The following is a 21,345-nucleotide window of genomic DNA, read 5'->3' as shown; positions in this document are numbered from 1 at the left end:
CGCCATCATGAAGTTCTGTTAATATAAGACGAAAAGAAAAATTTAATTTGAATTCATTACAAATTGGTAGAGTCCGAGTACATTTTTAATTTAGGACCCCATAAAAAATATATATATGGGGGATATCACGTTAAGTGAACCAACTTTTAAAATCGATGTCTTCCGATCGGGATGAAATTTGCACCAAGGTTAGACCTTTGGGTTAAAATATTTATTTTGATACTATCCTAGTATCAAAATAAATATTTTAACACAAAAATTCTATGTCTTGAGTTACAAAATATTTATTTTGATAGATGGACCACTCGCATCCCACTAAGAGACCAAATAGCTCTTAAAGGAAAGGACCTAAGTTTCATTTGAGTAAAAAAAAAATTTAAAAAGAGGGCCCATTTTGGAAAAAAGTTCGATTTTGCCCAAAAAAAAATCAAAAATTGTATATCTTGAGTTACAAAACATTTATTTTGCTATATATCCCACTCGCATCCCAAAAAAATTAAAAAGTCCCATTTTACAAAAAAGTTAGATTTTGCAACAAAAAAAAAAAATTAAAAATTGCGTATTTTGATTTACAAAACGTTTATTTTAATAGATATCCCACTCGCATCCCACTAAGCGATATAATAGGTCTTCAAGGAAAATATCTGGGCTTTCTGTTGAGCAAAAAAACAAAAATAAAAAGAAGGCCCATTTCGAAAAAAAAGTCAACAAAGTTTTTGATTTTGCAAAAAAAGTCAAAAAAAATTTGTTTGATAGATATCGAACTCGCATCCCACTAAGAGACCAAATAGGTCCTCAAGGAAAATATCTAATCTTTATTTTAAGATAAAAAGGCCCATTTTGAAAAAAAAAAGTCAAAAAAGTTTTTGATTTCGGACGACAACTTTAGTTCGGTTGCCGTCCATAATAGACCCATAAGTTATTAACATAGACAATATGGACATCTAATGATAGATATTTCAAAGACCATTCCAAGTACGCGTCGCGACGTATATTAAGTTTTTAAACAATTTTTTTGTTTTTGAAAAAAAAAAATGTATCAAACATTTTGTTCAACATCATTTAAATCTTCCTAAAATTGAATCTTAATACAAATTTCTGATGCTTTACAACAATAATTATTCTTTGATAATTTTGTAAGTACTAAAATACAACGAGACATATGAAATCCTCTAAAATGTAATTCTGAATGTGGCCGTTCGTGTTTTCGTTCTCACTGATGTTGCAGAAAATGCAAAAATTGAGATTTCTTAATAACAGATAGCATTACAAATAAGATCTCTGTGGATTAGTGGTTAGATATTTGATCGCTCTCTGATAAATTTACTTTTTATTTATTTTTTCTCAAATGCAGTAGAATTAGTACTATTGCATTTAATAGTGAAGTGTTATGCAGTCATTAACATTACGCTTGGGTTGAAAATTCACTAGTATTAACTAATTCGACGTGGTGGATCTAGATCAATGAACTGTAGGGATATTATATTTGATACATATGTATGTATATGGGGCATTTCATGTCAAGTGAACCAACTTTTGAAATCGATGTCTTCCGATCGGGATGAAATTTGCACCAAGGTTAGCTCTATTGGATAGTAACTCAGACACAATTTTTCAACAACATCGGTCGAGAACTCTCTGAGTTATAGGGGGTAAAATTTTGACAATTTGGTCAAACAGGGGTTTTTTCTTATCCATGTAACTTATTACCTATTGTTCTTAGCAAAATGTGTCCCAAATAGTATAGATAGCTATTTCTTCGATCTTTCGAAAAAAAATATTTAAAAAAAAAAATAAAAAAATTTTAATATTTTTTTTCCGAAATCAAAAACTTTTTTGACTTTTTTTTTTTTTTTTTTCTTAAAATAAAGTTTAGATATTTTCCTTGAACACCTACTTGGTCGCTTAGTGGGATGCGAGTGGGATATCTATCAAAATAAATATTTTGTAACTCAAAACATAAAATTTTTGACTTTTTTTGCAAAATCAAAAACTTTGTTGACTTTTTTTTTCAAAATGGACCCTTTTTTAATCTTTTTTTTTTGGTCAAACAAAAGCTTAGATATTATCCTTGAAGACCCTTTTGGTCGCTTAGTGGGATGCGAGTGGGATATCTATCAAAATAAATATTTTTTAACTCAAGACTTACAATTTTTGACTTTTTTTTTTGCAAATACGATTTTTTTTCCAAATGGGCCCTTTTTTTAAAATTTTTTTTGTAGTCAAAAGAAAGCTTAGGTCCATTCCTTTAAGATATTTTTAGTCCCTTAGTGGGATGCGAGTGGGATATCTATCAAAATAAATATTTTGTAACGCAAGACATACAATTTTTTAATTTTTTTTTGCAAAATCAAAATTTTTTTCCAATATGGGCCCTTTTTTAATTTTTTTTTTTTGCTCAAAAGTAAGCCTAGGTCCATTCCTTTAAGATATTTTTAGTCCCTTAGTGGGATGCGAGTGGGATATCTATCAAAATAAATGTTTTAACACAAAAATTGTATGTCTTGAGTTACAAAACATTTATTTTGATATATATCCCACTCGCATCCCACTAAGCGATCAAAACCATCTTAAAGGAATAGGCCTAAGCTTTCTTTATAGCAAAAAAAAAAATTACAAAAAGGGCCCATTTTAAAAAAAAGTCAAAAAAGTTTTTGATTTTGCCAAAAAATCAAAAATTGTATATCTTGAGTTACAAAATATTTATTTTGATAGATATCCCACTCGTATCCCACTAAGGGACCTAAAATATCTTAAAGGAATGGACCTAAGCTTTCTTTTGACTAAAAAAAAATTTTTAAAAAAGGGCCCATTTTGAAAAAAAATTCGAATTTGCAAAAAAAAAGTCAATAATTGAATGTCTTGAGTTACAACATTTTTATTTTAATAGATATCCTACTCACATCTTCCTAAGTGACAAAATAGGTCTTAAAGGAAAAGACCTAAGCTTTCTTTTGAGCAAAAATAAATTTTTAAAAAAAAGTCCCATATTGGAAAAAAATTTCGATTTTGCAAAAAAAAATTAAAAAATTGTTACAAAATATTTATTTTGATAGATATCCCACTCGCATCCCACTAAGGGACTAAAAATATCTTAAAGGAATGGACCTAGGCTTTCTTTTGAGCAAAAAAAAAAATTAAAAAAGGGCCCATATTGGAAAAAAATTTTGATTTTGCAAAAAAAAAATTAAAAAATTGTATGTCTTGCGTTACAAAATATTTATTTTGATAGATATCCCACTCGCATCCCACTAAGGGACTAAAAATATCTTAAAGGAATGGACCTAAGCTTTCTTTTGACTACAAAAAAATTTTAAAAAAAGGGCCCATTTGGAAAAAAAATCGTATTTGCAAAAAAAAAAGTCAAAAATTGTAAGTCTTGAGTTAAAAAATATTTATTTTGATAGATATCCCACTCGCATCCCACTAAGCGACCAAAAGGGTCTTCAAGGATAATATCTAAGCTTTTGTTTGACCTAAAAAAAAAGATTAAAAAAGGGTCCATTTTGAAAAAAAAAAGTCAACAAAGTTTTTGATTTTGCAAAAAAAGTCAAAAATTTTATGTTTTGAGTTACAAAATATTTATTTTGATAGATATCCCACTCGCATCCCACTAAGCGACCAAGTAGGTGTTCAAGGAAAATATCTAAACTTTATTTTAAGAAAAAAAAAAAAAAAAAAAAAAGGACGTATTTTAAAAAAAAGTCAAAAAAGTTTTTGATTTCGGAAAAAAAATATTAAAAATTTTTTTTTTTTTTTTTTAAATATTTTTTTTCGAAAGATCGAAGAAATAGCTATGTATACTATTTGGGACACATTTTGCTAAGAACAATAGGTAATAAGTTACATGGATAAGAAAAAACCCCTGTTTGACCAAATTGTCAAAATTTTACCCCCTATAACTCAGAGAGTTCTCGACCGATGTTGTTGAAAAATTGTGTCTGAGTTACTATCCAATAGAGCTAACCTTGGTGCAAATTTCATCCCGATCGGAAGACATCGATTTCAAAAGTTGGTTCACTTGACATGAAATGCCCCATATGTATATATTTTAGTTTTCAATGTGTACTTACTTTTCATGGTCACATCAATATCGTCAATTGTGTGAATAGATCCAAACTTCTCTCTATATGATATGAAAAACCAAATCATTTAATTTCTCTTCAGTTAAACATAATAAGATGGTATTTAGCAAAAACATACATTTCTTTTTCTGGTATACTTTTAACGAGATCCCACATGCCATCATTTTGAAAATCAAAATAATCATGAGAATACTTTTCAACGACTTTGGATGTGTAGACAAATTTACGCATCAGTTTCAAAACCCTAACAAAAATCGAATATTAATAAAACCATATAGATATATAGGCCTGTCACAGAATTCCATTCCGATCGAAAGTGGAATTAATTCCGTATTTTGCTTCTTCAGAAAAAGTAAAACGAAAGTGGAACTGATATTTCTTTGTAATTATTTGTTTTTCTAAAATTTTTAATCAATTTCTGTACCAAAAGCATCCCTTTTTAAATCAGAAATATAGAATTATTAAATATTTTTGGAATTAATAAATTACACGGAATCTGAAGCACCTAAAATGATCAGAATAAAAACTACGGAATTGAAATCATTCCGAACAAAATGTGTGACAGGCCTGATCATTTTCAAAGCATATAAAGTACATGCAACTCAAATTAAAATAAAAATTGTATTTCGTTTAAACAATCTATAGTTCAATTTGCATACAACAATATTTAATTGCAGTTACTACATATGTATGTATATAATTAAATCACTTACATTCTTTTTTCTTTAGATAACATCAATATCACATCGTACACAAGGGCCAATGGTATATTTACGAATAGTACACACATGATGAATAAATAATAATTGGTTGACATGAAACCAGTTGGAGCCCACAAAGTTTTCTCAAAAGGTTCTTTCCTTGCATTCCTCAGGTAAATTTTAGCGCTTTGATTTAAAGTTTGTTTGTATAAATTACCGGGTGTCAAATTTCGTATATCTAGACCATGTTTACTGGAACTTATGATGAAATATTAATATGTAAACAAATTAAGTAATAGAATTCCCATGCGATCGCAAAATGAACGGTGTATAATTTTTTTTCTTGAAAATATGAATATTTCCATTACCACCTTAAAAACGCTGTCCATTTTGTAGGTGCATCGACGTAATATACGAACAAGTATGTATAGCATGGGACAAAACTGTTCACGAGAATATATACATAAAAACGTATTCATGGCACAGAAAGAAAACAAAATTTATTTTTTTTGCAGTTTTTTTAATGTTTTGGAAAAAAAATTTTATAAATTTAAAATTTTTTTTTTTAAATTTAAATTTTTTTTTTAATATTTAGCGAAAAAATCTTTTGGTGAAAAAATAAATATTTGTCCGATTTTGACCCATTGTAGGTCCAACTCACTATGGTGTTATATACGTTATTGCAAAGGTCTTCGAAACATCTATCATTAGATATCCATATTGTCTATATTATGGACTTAGTAATCTAGATATAGGTCAAAAATCGAGTTAGTCCTGGTTTTTTCCTCATATCTGAGCCATTTGTGGACCGATTTTGCTGATTTTAAATAGCAAACTTCTCGAAAGCATGTCTGACAGAATTATTGAAGATTTGGATGCTGAAATTATCTGGGGTATTCAACAGACAGACAGACAGGCGGACATGGCTTAATCGACTCCGCTATCTATAAGGATCCAGAATATATATACTTTATAGGGTCGGAAATGAAAAATGTAGAAATTACAAACGGAATGACAAACTTATATATACCCTTCTCACGAAGGTGAAGGGTATAATAATATGTAGGAAAACTATGTACAAATCATCATGTTTTACCGTTATTTTAAAGCTGGAGAGCCTACAGATATTTATATGGAAGACATGCGTTTGTGTAGTTCAGAGGTCAGAAATAAAAATGCCGCAAGATAAAAATGTGCGTGCCACAAGGAGGAGAGGAGTACTCTCGCCGATGCTCTTTAATATGTATCATGTTATCTATGGTGTCATATGATCTATAATTTGATCAGGTGTCAACATCGACGATATAAGTGCCAAAACCACCCAATATCTGGGAAAATTAAGGTTATCTGCTTCGAAATCCTCGGTGTTACTTTTCACCTCTTAAACCACTCAACATCTCAGTTGAAGGACGAATTATTCTACGGGGTAGTCTTCGACAGCCTCCTTCACTTATCAAAGCACTCAATTTACAACCCAATGGCGAGGTTTGCAAACGGCCCAGAATAATTCAGTCCGGATCTAGATGTGTCAAGATGACAAATGTGGATCATCTATATAAGGAGACCAGGTTACTGCCTGTCAGACAACATAATGTGTTGTTGACTAGACAGTTCCTGTTGGCATGTCATCTGTCGTGTCACCCCAACCATCAGATTATAATTTCGAAGCTATCGCAGCGTCATACCATCAGACGTTAGAGATGCAACATCCCTTGCGATCTCGGATAGGGAGAGGCAAGATTTAAGAACATTTAAAAACCAGAAGCAGAAAACTATCTGTGATAAATATTCAATGAACAAATCAGCAGTTTCAAAAAAGTTGCACAAATATCGTGAGACAGGTACTGTAACTCAACATTTGGGAGGAAGACCTTCTAAAACTACTACAAGAGAGCGAGTTATAAAAAACGTACGATTTGCCAAAAAATATTTCAATACATAAATGGAATACTGTTCTCTTTTCGGATGAATCCAAATAGAATTTAAAAGGCAGTGATATAAAATAATCAAGTTTGGTGGTGGCAATATTATGTGTGTTGTTATAAAAACACAATCTTTTTAAAAGTGGACTTTGCACCATTTCACTTCAGGTTGATTTTCTCAAACTGTTTTGTCATACGCTATACTTTTATTCATACATATTTTTAATTTAATATATACATAAATTAAAATAATATTCACCCTTATCGTGGTTGGCGTAAACGTTTTACGCCTACGACTATTTCGTAACAGATTGAAGATAAAATGCAAACTGTTTCTTTAATCTAGTACGAAACTGTCGTAGGCGTATTACGTTTAATAAGGGTGATTATGTTTATGAGCAATTACTTACTTCATCGTTTCGAGACCACGTCTATATGTTGCAATAATTGTTAAATCGGTTATTAAATCTACGTGGATCATGGCCAAAATTAAATCGCCATTACAATAGGTTATTTGTGAAATTCCGAGAGCGATGGCAACTAACAAGCCCATAGGACCATTTAAATTATCAATATAGCCTGGTTCTGGATCGTTCATAGACTGTGCAACTAAATACAAATAAGTTTAACAACGGTCCAAAAGCAATAATATCTTATTTGAAATACACTTACCTATTGATGGGCGCAGTATTGTTAGGGGCAATTTATCAGCAAATTCGACTAGAACTTGTTCGGATAGATTTTTTGTAAAACAGTAGGCATTGGGATAATATTTTGTGTATCTATTTGATCGTATATGTAAAAGAAGAAATAATTTTTAGAGTTGGTTAAATTTATAGATACCGAACATATTTAACAGTTTTACATAATTAAAACCTCAAAATTTGAGATATTACACAATCAATTTCATAATATAAAAAAAACACGGACGGAAAATTATTTTCAACACAAAACAAAAAAACAGAGCTATTTTCATAAAAAAATTTAAAATGCATTGTTGGTCATCATTTCTGTAGCAGGCCCTTAAACTTTAAAAAATTCTCTATTTTTCTTTTTTTTATGGAACTAAAATAGGAGTTTTCAATATTTGTGTTCGCAGTTCTTGAATTAAAATTTATATTTTAATCATTACTTACTTTAATTTTAATATTTCAAGTGTCTCATCGTCATAAGTTTCAGCTATCTTTAATGCTGAACGCCAATCAACTGGGGCATCATAAATCTGTGTTTGTAATATAAATATAAAATAAATCACAATAATTTTAACGCTCTAACCTTTTCTTTAATATACGATATGAAAGGATTAATAAACGCCGTTGAAATATGAATAAATGCTATTAATTGCTTCAGAGTTACAGCTATCTTTAACAATTCATGGGTACCTCTAGTGTTCATCAATATGGATTCACGCAAATTGTTATCGAATCTTAAAATATAATGTAAAATGTTAATTGTATTGTTTTCAAATTCAGTTTTCGATTAGAATAATATTATAAAACTTACCTTACATTTGCTGCACCATGTATTATAATGTTAACATTTTTCAAACGCTCCATATCTTCCTGACTAATACCCATACCAAGTTGAACACTATCTCCAGCAATCGGAATAACTTTTTCAAAAGCCTTAGGTTGCTCACGATGCAAACGTTCAAAGACTAAATCATTTGAAAATTCCTTTAAACGCTCCAAGGGTGTTTTATTTTTCTTTGTCCTTATCAATAAATACATTTTCGATATATCGGGACATTCTCGCAGCAATTTTTCAATTAAACTTTTGCCAAGATAACCTAAAGATTAACCTCAATTAAAAAATATAGTTTATAATTCATGAAACAACAAAAAATCGAGAAAAGTAATTAAATCGTTAGCTTAGAGTGCAATTGTAGTTATACCCTTCACCATGCAAGGGTAAAGCAAGGTTATATTTAAGTTTGTCATTCCTTTTAAAATTTCTATATTTTTTATTTCCGACTTTATAACGTTATATATTCTGGATCGTTATAGGCAGCGGTGTCAATATAGCCATGCCCGTCTGTCTGTTGAAATATTGGCTGAAATATAAGCATAAGATCGCGACTACTTCGATTTTTTCACTCATTATCATCAAATCTTTTTCACCAACATTTATATACCCTTCACCTTCGTGAGAAGTGTAAATATAAGTTTGTCATTCCCTTTGTAATTTCTACATTTTTCATTTCCGACCCTATAAAGTATATATATACATTCTGGATCCTTATAGATAGCGGAGTCGATTAAGCCATGTCCGTCTGTGTGTTGAAATCAATTTTCTGAAGATCCCTGATATCTTCGGAATCAAAATCTTCAATAATTCTGTCAGACATGCTTTCGAGAAGTTTGCTATTTAAAATCAGCAAAATAAGGATTTTTGACCTATATCTGGATTACTAAGTCATTAATATAGAGAATATGGATATCTAATGATAGATATTTCAAAGACTTTTGCAACGACGTATATAAGACCATAGTAAGTTGGACCTACAATGGGTCAAAATCGGAAAAAATATTTTTTAGTCCGAATTTTTTTTCACAAATTTTAAAAACAAAAAATTTTTTTTTAAATTTAAAAAAAAAAAAATTTTTCCAAAAAATGAAAAAACTGCAAAAAATATTTGAAATTTTTATTTTGAAATATAATTTGGTGAAGGGTATATAAGATTCGGCACAGCCGAATATAGCTCTCTTACTTGTTTTTACTAAAATTTTCTTTCACCAAAAATTCTTTTACTACATTTTTTTTCAAAAAATTTTTTTTTATCAATTATTCTTCACCAAATTTTTTTTCACCAACTTTTTTTAGCAAATTTTTTTTTTACCCTCCTAAATAGTATTAAATATTTATCTTAAAGTATTTTTTGGTGAAAGGTATATTAGACACAGCCGATTAAAGCACTATTACTTATTTGGCCTACACCTCGATTACTAAGTCATACACAAGACTATATGGATATCAAATGAAGGGCATTCCAAAGACATTTCCAACTAGCGCCATAGAAATACGAAATTTCAAATATTTTTTAACCAAATTTCAATTGACGTTACAAACATTCGGTTATCTCAATAGTAGTTCTTCTGACTTACTATAACCGAAAAAGTCAATGGATATAATTGATTAGCAACAAATTTGGTCATAAAAAAAAAATTCTTTCATTCTTTAATCATATTATAATTTGTGCATACGTCTTGGGTGGAAACCTTTTTTAAAGGAAAGTATATTTAAAACAAGTAGTTTTCTGATATAGGGGTTATGTGAGTCAATTATGGGCTGAAAAATTAAAATATTAAAATAATACTTACCAGTGCCACCAGTTATAAACAATTCCCGATTTTTATAGAACTCTGTTATCAACATGGTTTCTTTCATTGCTAAGGAAATGAAAACGAAAACGAAATTGTACAATATGCAACAAAATACATTTGTGCAATTCACAACATATCGTAATAATTGTATGAAATGATAGTATCAACTCTTACATCACTGATGCATTCATACGGCATATTATAGGTAACAATTTTATATTTGCTGTACCAAAATACATACAATTATTGTGAAATCAAACGACATACAATACTTATGTTGTGAATTGAACAATTTACATATGTATATCTAAAGAATTAATAATTGCCATATTGCTTCCTTATAAAACAAAAAAAATTCCCCGGTTGGATTTTTTATGTTTATTTTTGCATTATTAGTTAAATATGTAACTACAATGCAGCTGCGAGTAACTTTAAATCCTGGTAAATGAAATATTATTAATTACAGATAGAGAAAACCTCTGCTCTCATGAAAACAATAATTGAATAGTTTTTTGATTATTTAGGATTCCGTTTAAAAAAAAAGAAATTTACAGTTTTAGCTCTTAACTTAATTTTTTCATCCATCAAATATTTTTCTCCAAGTTTTGCACCACACAAAACGAACGACCTAATTATCGAAAAATCCTCCAATCCTGCAATTGTTGTATTGTTCGGTCTTCAAAATATTCGATTGCTTAGAATTTTTCAAATTTTTATTAGAAATTTATATTTTGAATAGTAATGTATGCATGTATTTACATTAGTATGTACTATAAAATTAAGATGCTTAAAATTTTTTATGTAATTTTTTTTTTTTATTAAAGGTGTCCTTTTTTAAATTGCACTTTTATTATAGCACTTATATGTAAATATTTAGTATATGTATATTAATATAAACGATTTTATTGTTTGTCCTTTTTAAATTGAATTTGTTCTTTTTTTGCAATATGACACCACTTCTGTCTACCGACAATATTAAACTAACATGACAAAATATTGCATCCGATAATTTATAAGTCCATAATCTTTCAAGTATTACATTTCATATGCATACATACTTAATATGCAACTAAAACTTTATATTAATACTTACCGAACGGAACATTTGCAGAAATTTAAATAAAAAAAAGTACTTAATATGTACAGTGTCTTTCAAAATAAACTAAACAGTAATCACTAGGGTGGGTAAAATTTGTTGGCGAAGCACGATCCAAGAAACTTTTCCGAAGAAATCATAGCTCAACAATTTCGTCAAATATTCGTAAATTTCCTGACTCTCTGGGCATCCACCTGTATTTTCCCTATTGATCTACTGATTCACTGATTTCCCAAAAGGGTTAAGGTCGAGAGATTGGGCGGAACGTTGACACATTTTTTAAAGGTTAATCCTTAAGTCCTAAGGGTTTCACTAATACCAAATACTATAATAATTCCTATTTTGTTCAGTTATTTTTTTCGCATAATATTAATAGTTTTGATATTATATCAATTATTTTTGTTATTAGAGCGGATATTAAGGGTTCTAGGGGATATTGGGGTTTTTCAGAAAATTTTGGCCGACACTGTAGATTAAGAATCACAGCAAACTATTTATGAAAACAACCTATACAAAGTTTAAGATATCGACTTTGGTTGCACATGCCAAACATACATACATATATCAAATATTTTTTGAAAGTAAAATATAACCTAATGAATGTATGTTAAATAGGGTATTCAAATCGGAAACCGGCTAACCGGTTTTTTCTGTTTAAAAAAACTACCGGTTTCGAATATTTTATATTTTCGAATTATTCGGCTAACCAGTTTTTATACCCAACACCACCATAGTGCGTTTGCGCTGATGTTTGCAACGCCCAAAAATATTAGAATCATTTTCTTCGTCTGGCTGGCTGGCTATCCATGTAAACCTTGTGCGCAAATTATCATTTCTATCAAATTTGGTACACGAATTTTCCGAAGCCCCCAAATAACTTACATACACGATTCATACATCAATATCTCCGGAATTCTTCCGGCTCGGTTGCTATTTGAAATCGAGAAAATCCTATATCTGGATTACTAAGACAATATCTTCACCTAAAATGCAAAACAACGTATCATCAAAAAATTCGAAATTGATTTTATTATTGGTTACGATTCACTACATCATATTACATATGACTTTCTTAAACAAAATAACGTATACGCTTTGAGTAATTAATTAATAAATCGTTTTTACCTTATTTTAGGTAGTATCCTAATCTTTTTTTTAAATAAATTTGTTGCAATTGAATATTTTTTGCAGTCTTAATGAAAATTTAACCAAGAACCTTTTTTAGTTTAAAAAAGTAGTTGTTAGTAATTAAAATAACAATTCAAAAAAACGTAAGCCACATATCTTAAAGTGTGCTTTGAAAAAATTAGTTTTTTTTCATAAAATATATTTCTAGAGTCATTGTAATTCAGATTTGAAAATTTTGTTTCAATATCTCAAGTAGTTTTCTTTTTATATCGTTTTTTGCTCCTCCTATAAACTTATGAAAAGTGATGTACGTTATTTTGCATTTAGGTGACGATATGTATATCTAATGATAGACTTTTTTTTTCAAAGACTTTTGCAACGACGTATATAAGACCATAGTAATTTAAACCTACAATGGGTCAAAATCGGAACAAAATATTCTTTAAGCCGAATTTTTTTTCACCAAAAGTTTTTTTTTTTAAAAAAAAATTTACTAATCTGAAGTCGATTTAACGTTCTTTGGCGAACAATATAATTGCTAATTAAAAAATTATTTGGATTAATATTATTTTGTTTATGAATGTTTTTCTTTATATCCCTTTAAATTGTATATTTTTTGTAAACATATATCACAATATAGATAATTCAGTTTTTCAAATAACCCGAAACCCGGGTTTCTAAAGTACTCTAATCCTAAGACTTTCAATTTCAAAACACATACTCGAACACATACCCAGCATGATTGGAATGGTTTTAATCGTAAGGGTCGACCTTATATGTATTTTTCCATAAATACTTACTCACTGTAAGTATGTTTTACAACTTTTTATATGTTTGAATATTTATAATGAAAATTAACATAAACATTTGGTTCTTGTAAATAGTGATTTTATTAAAAGGGAGCACCGGTTGACCCTTAAAAATACATTTTGATTAATATGATTTCTTGTATGTATTTATTTAAATTGTCCACTATTTGCAATCGATTTTTTTCTAGTATAAATAAAGAAAAACTAAAATAATACCGCTTATAAAGAACAACCGGTTAACCGTTTTTTCAGCTAAACCGTATTCGAAACTGGTTATTTAGAAAATGTTTTTAGTAAGGTTTTATAATGTTCAAATATTAGTGTGTTAATCCACAATTTATTGGAAAATGTGGATGGCAGCCGAAGTAAACTTGCGTTCTCAGTTTCCAAAATTGTATAACAGATGTCAATGGGCAGCTATCATTTTATATTGCCAAATTGGCAATTGAAATCCGTTTCTAGAGTGCGATCGAAAAAACCTTAATACACGTTTTTCCTTAATACTTTAAACCCAAGTATTATCAGCCCAATAATGAATAATGAATGAGTTTGTTCCCCGGGAGTTTTTTCTCATTGAATTTGAAGAGGAAAAATGAGAAAAGGGAAAAAACTCCCGGGGAATTTTTATTCATAATTGGGCTGTATATGATTTTTTTAGTCAAGTTAAAAGTATGTACATATATGGGGCATTTCATGTCAAGTGAACCAACTTTTGAAATCGATGTCTTCCGATCGGGATGAAATTTACACCAAGGTTAGCTCTATTGGATAGTAACTCAGACACAATTTTTCAACAACATCGGTCGAGAACTCTCTGAGTTATAGGGGGTAAAATTTTGACAATTTGGTCAAACAGGGGTTTTTTCTTATCCATGTAACTTATTACCTATTGTTCTTAGCAAAATGTGTCCCAAATAGTATAGATAGCTATTTCTTCGATCTTTCGAAAAAAAATATTTAAAAAAAAAAATAAAAAATTTTTAATATTTTTTTTCCGAAATCAAAAACTTTTTTGACTTTTTTTTAAAATTTTTTCTCTTTTTTTTTTTTTTTTTTTTTTTCTTAAAATAAAGTTTAGATATTTTCCTTGAACACCTACTTGGTCGCTTAGTGGGATGCGAGTGGGATATCTATCAAAATAAATATTTTGTAACTCAAAACATAAAATTTTTTACTTTTTTTGCAAAATCAAAAACTTTGTTGACTTTTTTTTTTCAAAATGGACCCTTTTTTAATCTTTTTTTTTAGGTCAAACAAAAGCTTAGATATTATCCTTGAAGACCCTTTTGGTCGCTTAGTGGGATGCGAGTGGGATATCTATCAAAATAAATATTTTTTAACTCAAGACTTACAATTTTTGACTTTTTTTTTTGCAAATACGATTTTTTTTCCAAATGGGCCCTTTTTTTAAAATTTTTTTGTAGTCAAAAGAAAGCTTAGGTCCATTCCTTTAAGATATTTTTAGTCCCTTAGTGGGATGCGAGTGGGATATCTATCAAAATAAATATTTTGTAACGCAAGACATACAATTTTTTAATTTTTTTTTGCAAAATCAAAATTTTTTTCCAATATGGGCCCTTTTTTAATTTTTTTTTTGCTCAAAAGAAAGCCTAGGTCCATTCCTTTAAGATATTTTTAGTCCCTTAGTGGGATGCGAGTGGGATATCTATCAAAATAAATGTTTTAACACAAAAATTGTATGTCTTGAGTTACAAAACATTTATTTTGATATATATCCCACTCGCATCCCACTAAGCGATCAAAACCATCTTAAAGGAATAGGCCTAAGCTTTCTTTATAGCAAAAAAAAAAAATTACAAAAAGGGCCCATTTTAAAAAAAAGTCAAAAAAGTTTTTGATTTTGCCAAAAAATCAAAAATTGTATATCTTGAGTTACAAAATATTTATTTTGATAGATATCCCACTCGTATCCCACTAAGGGACCTAAAATATCTTAAAGGAATGGACCTAAGCTTTCTTTTGACTAAAAAAAAATTTTTAAAAAAGGGCCCATTTTGAAAAAAAATCGAATTTGCAAAAAAAAAGTCAATAATTGAATGTCTTGAGTTACAACATTTTTATTTTAATAGATATCCTACTCACATCTTCCTAAGTGACAAAATAGGTCTTAAAGGAAAAGACCTAAGCTTTCTTTTGAGCAAAAAAAAATTTTTAAAAAAAAGTCCCATATTGGAAAAAAATTTCGATTTTGCAAAAAAAAATTAAAAAATTGTTACAAAATATATATTTTGATAGATATCCCACTCGCATCCCACTAAGGGACTAAAAATATCTTAAAGGAATGGACCTAGGCTTTCTTTTGAGCAAAAAAAAAAATTAAAAAAGGGCCCATATTGGAAAAAAATTTTGATTTTGCAAAAAAAAATTAAAAAATTGTATGTCTTGCGTTACAAAATATTTATTTTGATAGATATCCCACTCGCATCCCACTAAGGGACTAAAAATATCTTAAAGGAATGGACCTAAGCTTTCTTTTGACTACAAAAAAAATTTTAAAAAAAAGGGCCCATTTGGAAAAAAAATCGTATTTGCAAAAAAAAAAGTCAAAAATTGTAAGTCTTGAGTTAAAAAATATTTATTTTGATAGATATCCCACTCGCAGCCCACTAAGCGACCAAAAGGGTCTTCAAGGATAATATCTAAGCTTTTGTTTGACCTAAAAAAAAAGATTAAAAAAGGGTCCATTTTGAAAAAAAAAGTCAACAAAGATTTTGATTTTGCAAAAAAAGTCAAAAATTTTATGTTTTGAGTTACAAAATATTTATTTTGATAGATATCCCACTCGCATCCCACTAAGCGACCAAGTAGGTGTTCAAGGAAAATATCTAAACTTTATTTTAAGAAAAAAAAAAAAAAAAAAAAAAAAAAAGGACGTATTTTAAAAAAAAGTCAAAAAAGTTTTTGATTTCGGAAAAAAAATATTAAAAATTTTTAAATATTTTTTTTCGAAAGATCGAAGAAATAGCTATCTATACTATTTGGGACACATTTTGCTAAGAACAATAGGTAATAAGTTACATGGATAAGAAAAAACCCCTGTTTGACCAAATTGTCAAAATTTTACCCCCTATAACTCAGAGAGTTCTCGACCGATGTTGTTGAAAAATTGTGTCTGAGTTACTATCCAATAGAGCTAACCTTGGTGCAAATTTCATCCCGATCGGAAGACATCGATTTCAAAAGTTGGTTCACTTGACATGAAATGCCCCATATGTATGTCAGTTATTATGTTTAAATGATATAAATAAGTGACGAGAAAAAAGTGCGTACTAAAATTATTAAAAATTTGCAACAAAACCCAACATGGTCCTACAAAAAGTTGGCCAAACAATCAAAAGTCTGCCGTCAAACTGATTCCAATGATATTAAACAGTATCGGAAGAACTAGAGCGTTGATAGAAAACTTAGTGCAGGTTGAAGGAATTGTCCACATGATGTTTCTAAAGCCAATTGAAAACATTTTTAAAATAGCTCCCAACACATCCGATAGGAAAGCAGACTATTTGGTACGAAAATTTAAAGCCAATGCAGGTTTAAAAACATACAAGGCTCAAAAAGTTCCTGACAGGAACTCTGCTAAAAATGTAGAGGCCAAAGATAGGATGACGAAACGTACGTATGGAAAATTTATTACCCAAAAGCAGAAAATTTCCCAAAAAGTTCTTGGTATGGCAAGCACTATCCAGTTGCGGCAAAAGAAATTTACATCAAGGAATGTTTACAAAAGAGGATGCTTCCATTCATAAGACATGTTAATGTGTTCACTTATTTTTGGCCTGATTTGGCATCCTGTCACTATGGTAAGCATGGTCTTGAGTGGTACTAGAACAATATTATTATTTGTACCAAGAGAGGCAAATCTTCCAAACTGCCTGGATATAAGGTCAGTGGAGAGATATTGGGCTCTTGTTAAAAGAGAATTGGAGAGCACAAAAAAGGTAGATTTTAAAGGACTACCTGTTCGAACAAAGTGACAGAAAGCTCTATAAAAACGTTAACGTTAAATAATCTTTGACAAAACACAAAGCTTTTGTTATTTTTGCATATTAACTAAAAAACGACAGTTAAATTTAAATTATATTTGAAATAGAACAACGGTTTAATAGTGCTTTATCCAAATTTCATTATATGAAATCTTTTTATTCACATTTTCATTCATGTTTTTATACCCTTCACCATGAGTGGCAAGGGTATATATAAGTTTGTCATTCCGTTTGTAATTTCTACATTTTTCATTTGCGACCCCACAAAGTATATATATTCGTTATAGATAGAGGAGTCGATATAGCCATGTCCGTCTGTCCGCCTGTGTGTTGAAATCAACTTTCTGAAGCCCCAAAATAACTTACATACACGAATGATACATCAATATCTCCGAAATTCTTCCGGCTCGGTTGCTATTTAAAATCGAGAAAATCGGTCCACAAATGGCTGAGATATAAGGAAAAAACCAGGACAACCTCGATTTTTGGCCTATTTTTGACCCATATCTGGAGTACTAAATCATTAATATAGACAATATTGATATCTAATGATAGATATTTCAAATACCTGTGCAACGACGTATATAAGACCATAGTAAGTTGGACATACAATGGGTCAAAATCGGAAAAAATATTTTTTAACCCGAATTTTTTTTTCACCAAAATTTTTTTTTGACTAAATATTAAAAAAATTAAATAAATTTTAAATTTAAAAAAAAAATTAAAAAACAACTGGAAAAAAACTAAATTTTGTTTACCTAAAAATATTTAAAATTTTTATTTTAAAGTATATTTTGGTGAAGGGTATATAAAATTCGGCACAGCCGAATATAGCTCTGTTTGATTTAAACATTTTTTTCTTTGAAAATAAAATTTATTATTTTTTCAAAATAAATTCAGTTTGACAAAACTCAAGCACTTTCAAAATAGATAAATAAAAATCAGCTGTGTTGTTGATTTCACCTTACTTAGTGCATCCTGAATAATTCAATCAAATAAAAACAAAATCAAAACTGTAGGATTCATGTTAAGATTTTTTCGATAATATGATTTCCAATATGTTTCTATCTGTCAAAAATTAGTAACCACTTTTGTTTACTTTATGAATTTTGTATTTATTTTTCAAATATTTCTTATTAAATAAGTGTACATTAATATTTAATTTTTTTTATGCTTATTTTTTCATAGTTAATGTAAGTGTTAAGGATTTCATATATGTTAAATATCCTTAAATAAAACATTTATTTTTATTATAAACCATTCATTATCATTGAATGTTATATACGTTTTAATTTATGTTTTTTTTTAATTTTTTTTTTTGTATTTTTATTAGTTAATGTATTATAATAACTTTCTTAAATACTTATTTATTTAAGCTTAATAAATTAGCATAATACGCAAAGTTTTTCTGTTTTTTTTCTGTTGGAATTTTTGGTTTTCAGATTCCATTGTTTTTTTTCTCTGTTCTTGTGGTGTATGTATGTATAAATGATTTAAAATATATTTATTAATATATATTTAGTATGGATTTAATAAGTCATATTTTTAGGGTTTTTTTTTTGCTAATCAAGTTAGATATATGTTTTATAATGAAGAAAATGTGTGATGTGATGATGAGTGATTTTCAAGCGGTTGTGTTGATTTTAATTATATTATTCATTTTTTTTATATGAGGAGCCCCCTATGTTTTATATAAAAATGATTTCCACTTTTTGATTTTATGTTTATCGATTACTTGTTTATATATTTAAATAATCGATAAATTTTATACATTTCTTTGAATATCCCTTTCTAGTTGTTTAACATTCAATTAAAGAATATATTGGCTCATTTTAATTGAATACTAATTATAAGAAATGGATATTGAAGAAATGTTAAATAAAAATGTTTGTCAAGAAACACTTTTTATGTTTTTATTAATTTATTTAATTTAGTTTTAATGAACAAACATTGTATGTACATTTAAGAAAAATATGATTTTTTTAAAATAAAATTGTGTAAAAAGGGCTCTTTCAAATTTTGTATTCATATGGAAAACTTGTAAGAGAAAACATATCACAAAGTTGAAACAAAATCAACTGATAATATATAAAACTACCTTGCATTTTTTGAAAACAGATTTGATTTTGGGATAATTATCAGTTTATGCATAGGTATATAATTTCAAAAACTTGTTTTTCTGTTAAAACCAAACACGAAACTCTATTTTATTTATTCTAAAGATGTAAACTGGTTAGAGTAGGTTTAATATATCACATAGCCTCTTTTACGCCTCTGTATGTCAATCTAAGGTATAAAGTTTATTTTTAGTTTTTTTTTTGTCTTCCTGTCACATAATTTCATTCCGTTCGAAAGTGGAATTAATTCTATTTTCCGGAATGAAATCACGTTAAAATTTTTTTTCCAAAATCTAGACCGAAGGATAGTAAGAATTAATTCTTTATTAAATTTTCAAAGTAATTAGATCTGTCACACATTTTATTCGGAATGGTTTGAATTCCGCACTTCAAATTCCGTGTAATTTGTTAATTACAAAAATATTTAATTATTCTGTATTTCAGATTTTTATTTAACGGCGTTTTTTTATTTAAAAAAAGTGAAAAAACAGAAATTGATTAAAAATTTTAGAAAAAATATCAATTTCACTTTGAAAAGAGAAAGTGGTTTCATTCCGAAAGAAATATTCGTTTTACTTTTCTGAAGCGAAATACAAAAATTAATCCACTTTCGATCAGACAGGCTTTGTAATATTTTATATTAAAATATACTAAATTTCTTGCTCAATATCGGATACCATAATCTCAAATAAGTAAATTACGATCAATTTAACTCGATATCGACTTCGGTAATTCGGCCCCTGGATACATATCATAAATGCTTACATTATTTTAACTCTTTTGTAAGTTGTGGAGAAGAACTACGGTAGAATATTTCAATCATAACTAATTTGGTATGCATTGAAAATGTTGTGATTTTAGAACTACCTACATCTTAATTTTTTGTATAGAGTACATATTTATAAATAATTTGTATTATTTTCGTTTTGAATAAGAGCCCTTTTTTTGCTAAATAAAAACATAAATCAATTAACAACATAAATTATACAATTAACTATTTTAAAATTATGCACATTTCTTGCAAAATTTAACTTCTATTTTCTAAACATTTGTAGGTGGTTCAAATTAAAAACATCAAAAATTTAAAGCATTTTTTGTTTATTTTGTTTATGGAGGAACTTGTAAAAATGGTCCCTTATAATTAATACATTCTATATTTACTCGTATTATAAATCTGGTAGTTTTAACTTTTTTTTACAAAATGTGCATAAAATAAAACAAGTTAAAAAATTATACATATTTTTTATATGAAAATGTTTGGACGGAAAATAAACTCAGAATCATAATTAAAAACAAACAAAAACTTTTAAAGGCATAAATAAAATATTAAATATTTTTAGGATTTTTTGCCATCCAATAATCAGTTTCATAAAAGTTATATACTATAATGTAATAAAAACTAAATAATTAGTTATATTTAAGGGTTTTTGAAATTGAATTTTTAATAAAACCTTTAAATGTTACTAAGTACTATTTTTGATTAATATTTGTAGCATTAGATTTTATGAAACTGATTTTATTTTGGATTTTCAAACCCTCTTTTAGCTATTGTATGTATAAATTGTTTAAGCTTTTTAAAAGCTAATAATTATTTTCTAAAAAAATATTGTTTTTCTTTGATTTCTATTATATATGTTATTATGTTTTAATTTGAATTATACTTGATTTATTAATTTAAAGCTTTATACAACACTTGTGTTTTTGTTAAATAAAATGATAAATAAATGTGTTATTTAAAATGAAGTTATATAAAATTTAGAAATTATTGTTTTGTAAAATAATTATATTTTTAATTTTAAAAAAATTCAAAAACAATAATCTTTACCATGAAGTTTATCAGAGAAATATTATCTTGTAAGAATTTTTTAAAACATTACTTAAAAAAAACAGAACTAGTGGAGAAGAACTGCTGTAGAATATTTGAATCATAACTGACTTAAATGATAGATAACGTATGTATGTATGCATTTGAAAATGTTGTAATATTAGTTTGTTGTGATATTAAATGAATAAACAGGTTCCCCGTTTTATCCACATGAAATCAATTACATTTATTTGATAGTTGAATTCAATTGAGATCCATCTCAATCGCATCATAAAAAAATGTACCCAGGAAAAACTGTTTCAGTTCAACAAATAGTTCTGCAACGCATGAATATA

The 21,345-nt window shown here is 28.2% G+C and overlaps 1 protein-coding gene across 1 annotated transcript; it reads right to left on the bottom strand.

The window, feature by feature from the left end:
• Positions 1-4,163: 4,163 nt before the first annotated feature.
• On the bottom strand, positions 4,164-10,091 carry LOC135961464 (putative fatty acyl-CoA reductase CG5065). The gene is made up of 8 exons (XM_065512964.1): positions 10,029-10,091; positions 8,212-8,497; positions 7,984-8,134; positions 7,845-7,930; positions 7,381-7,490; positions 7,119-7,317; positions 4,799-5,044; positions 4,164-4,329 (listed from the first exon to the last, which is right to left on the bottom strand). The coding sequence occupies exons 1-8, from the start codon at positions 10,081-10,083 to the stop codon at positions 4,164-4,166; spliced, it is 1,299 nt and encodes a 432-aa protein (XP_065369036.1). The 5' UTR covers positions 10,084-10,091.
• Between the last annotated feature and the right edge of the window lie 11,254 nt (positions 10,092-21,345).

The sequence above is a fragment of the Calliphora vicina genome, chromosome 5, assembly GCF_958450345.1.
Source record: "Calliphora vicina chromosome 5, idCalVici1.1, whole genome shotgun sequence".
Lineage (NCBI taxonomy): Eukaryota > Metazoa > Arthropoda > Insecta > Diptera > Calliphoridae > Calliphora > Calliphora vicina.
The sequence above is the reverse complement of the archived record's forward strand: the minus strand, read 5'-3'. Positions and strand labels throughout refer to the sequence as shown.

Excerpts from the sequence above, each read along its gene's own strand:
- LOC135961464 (XM_065512964.1), bottom strand. The coding sequence starts at position 10,083 with ATGTTGATAACAGAGTTCTATAAAAATCGGGAATTGTTTATAACTGGT. Across the intron at positions 8,135-8,211 it reads CATGGTGCAGCAAATGTAAG|ATTCGATAACAATTTGCGTG; the intron begins GTAAGTTTTATA and ends TTATATTTTAAG. Across the intron at positions 4,330-4,798 it reads TTATCTAAAGAAAAAAGAAT|GGTTTTGAAACTGATGCGTA; the intron begins GTAAGTGATTTA and ends GATTTTTGTTAG.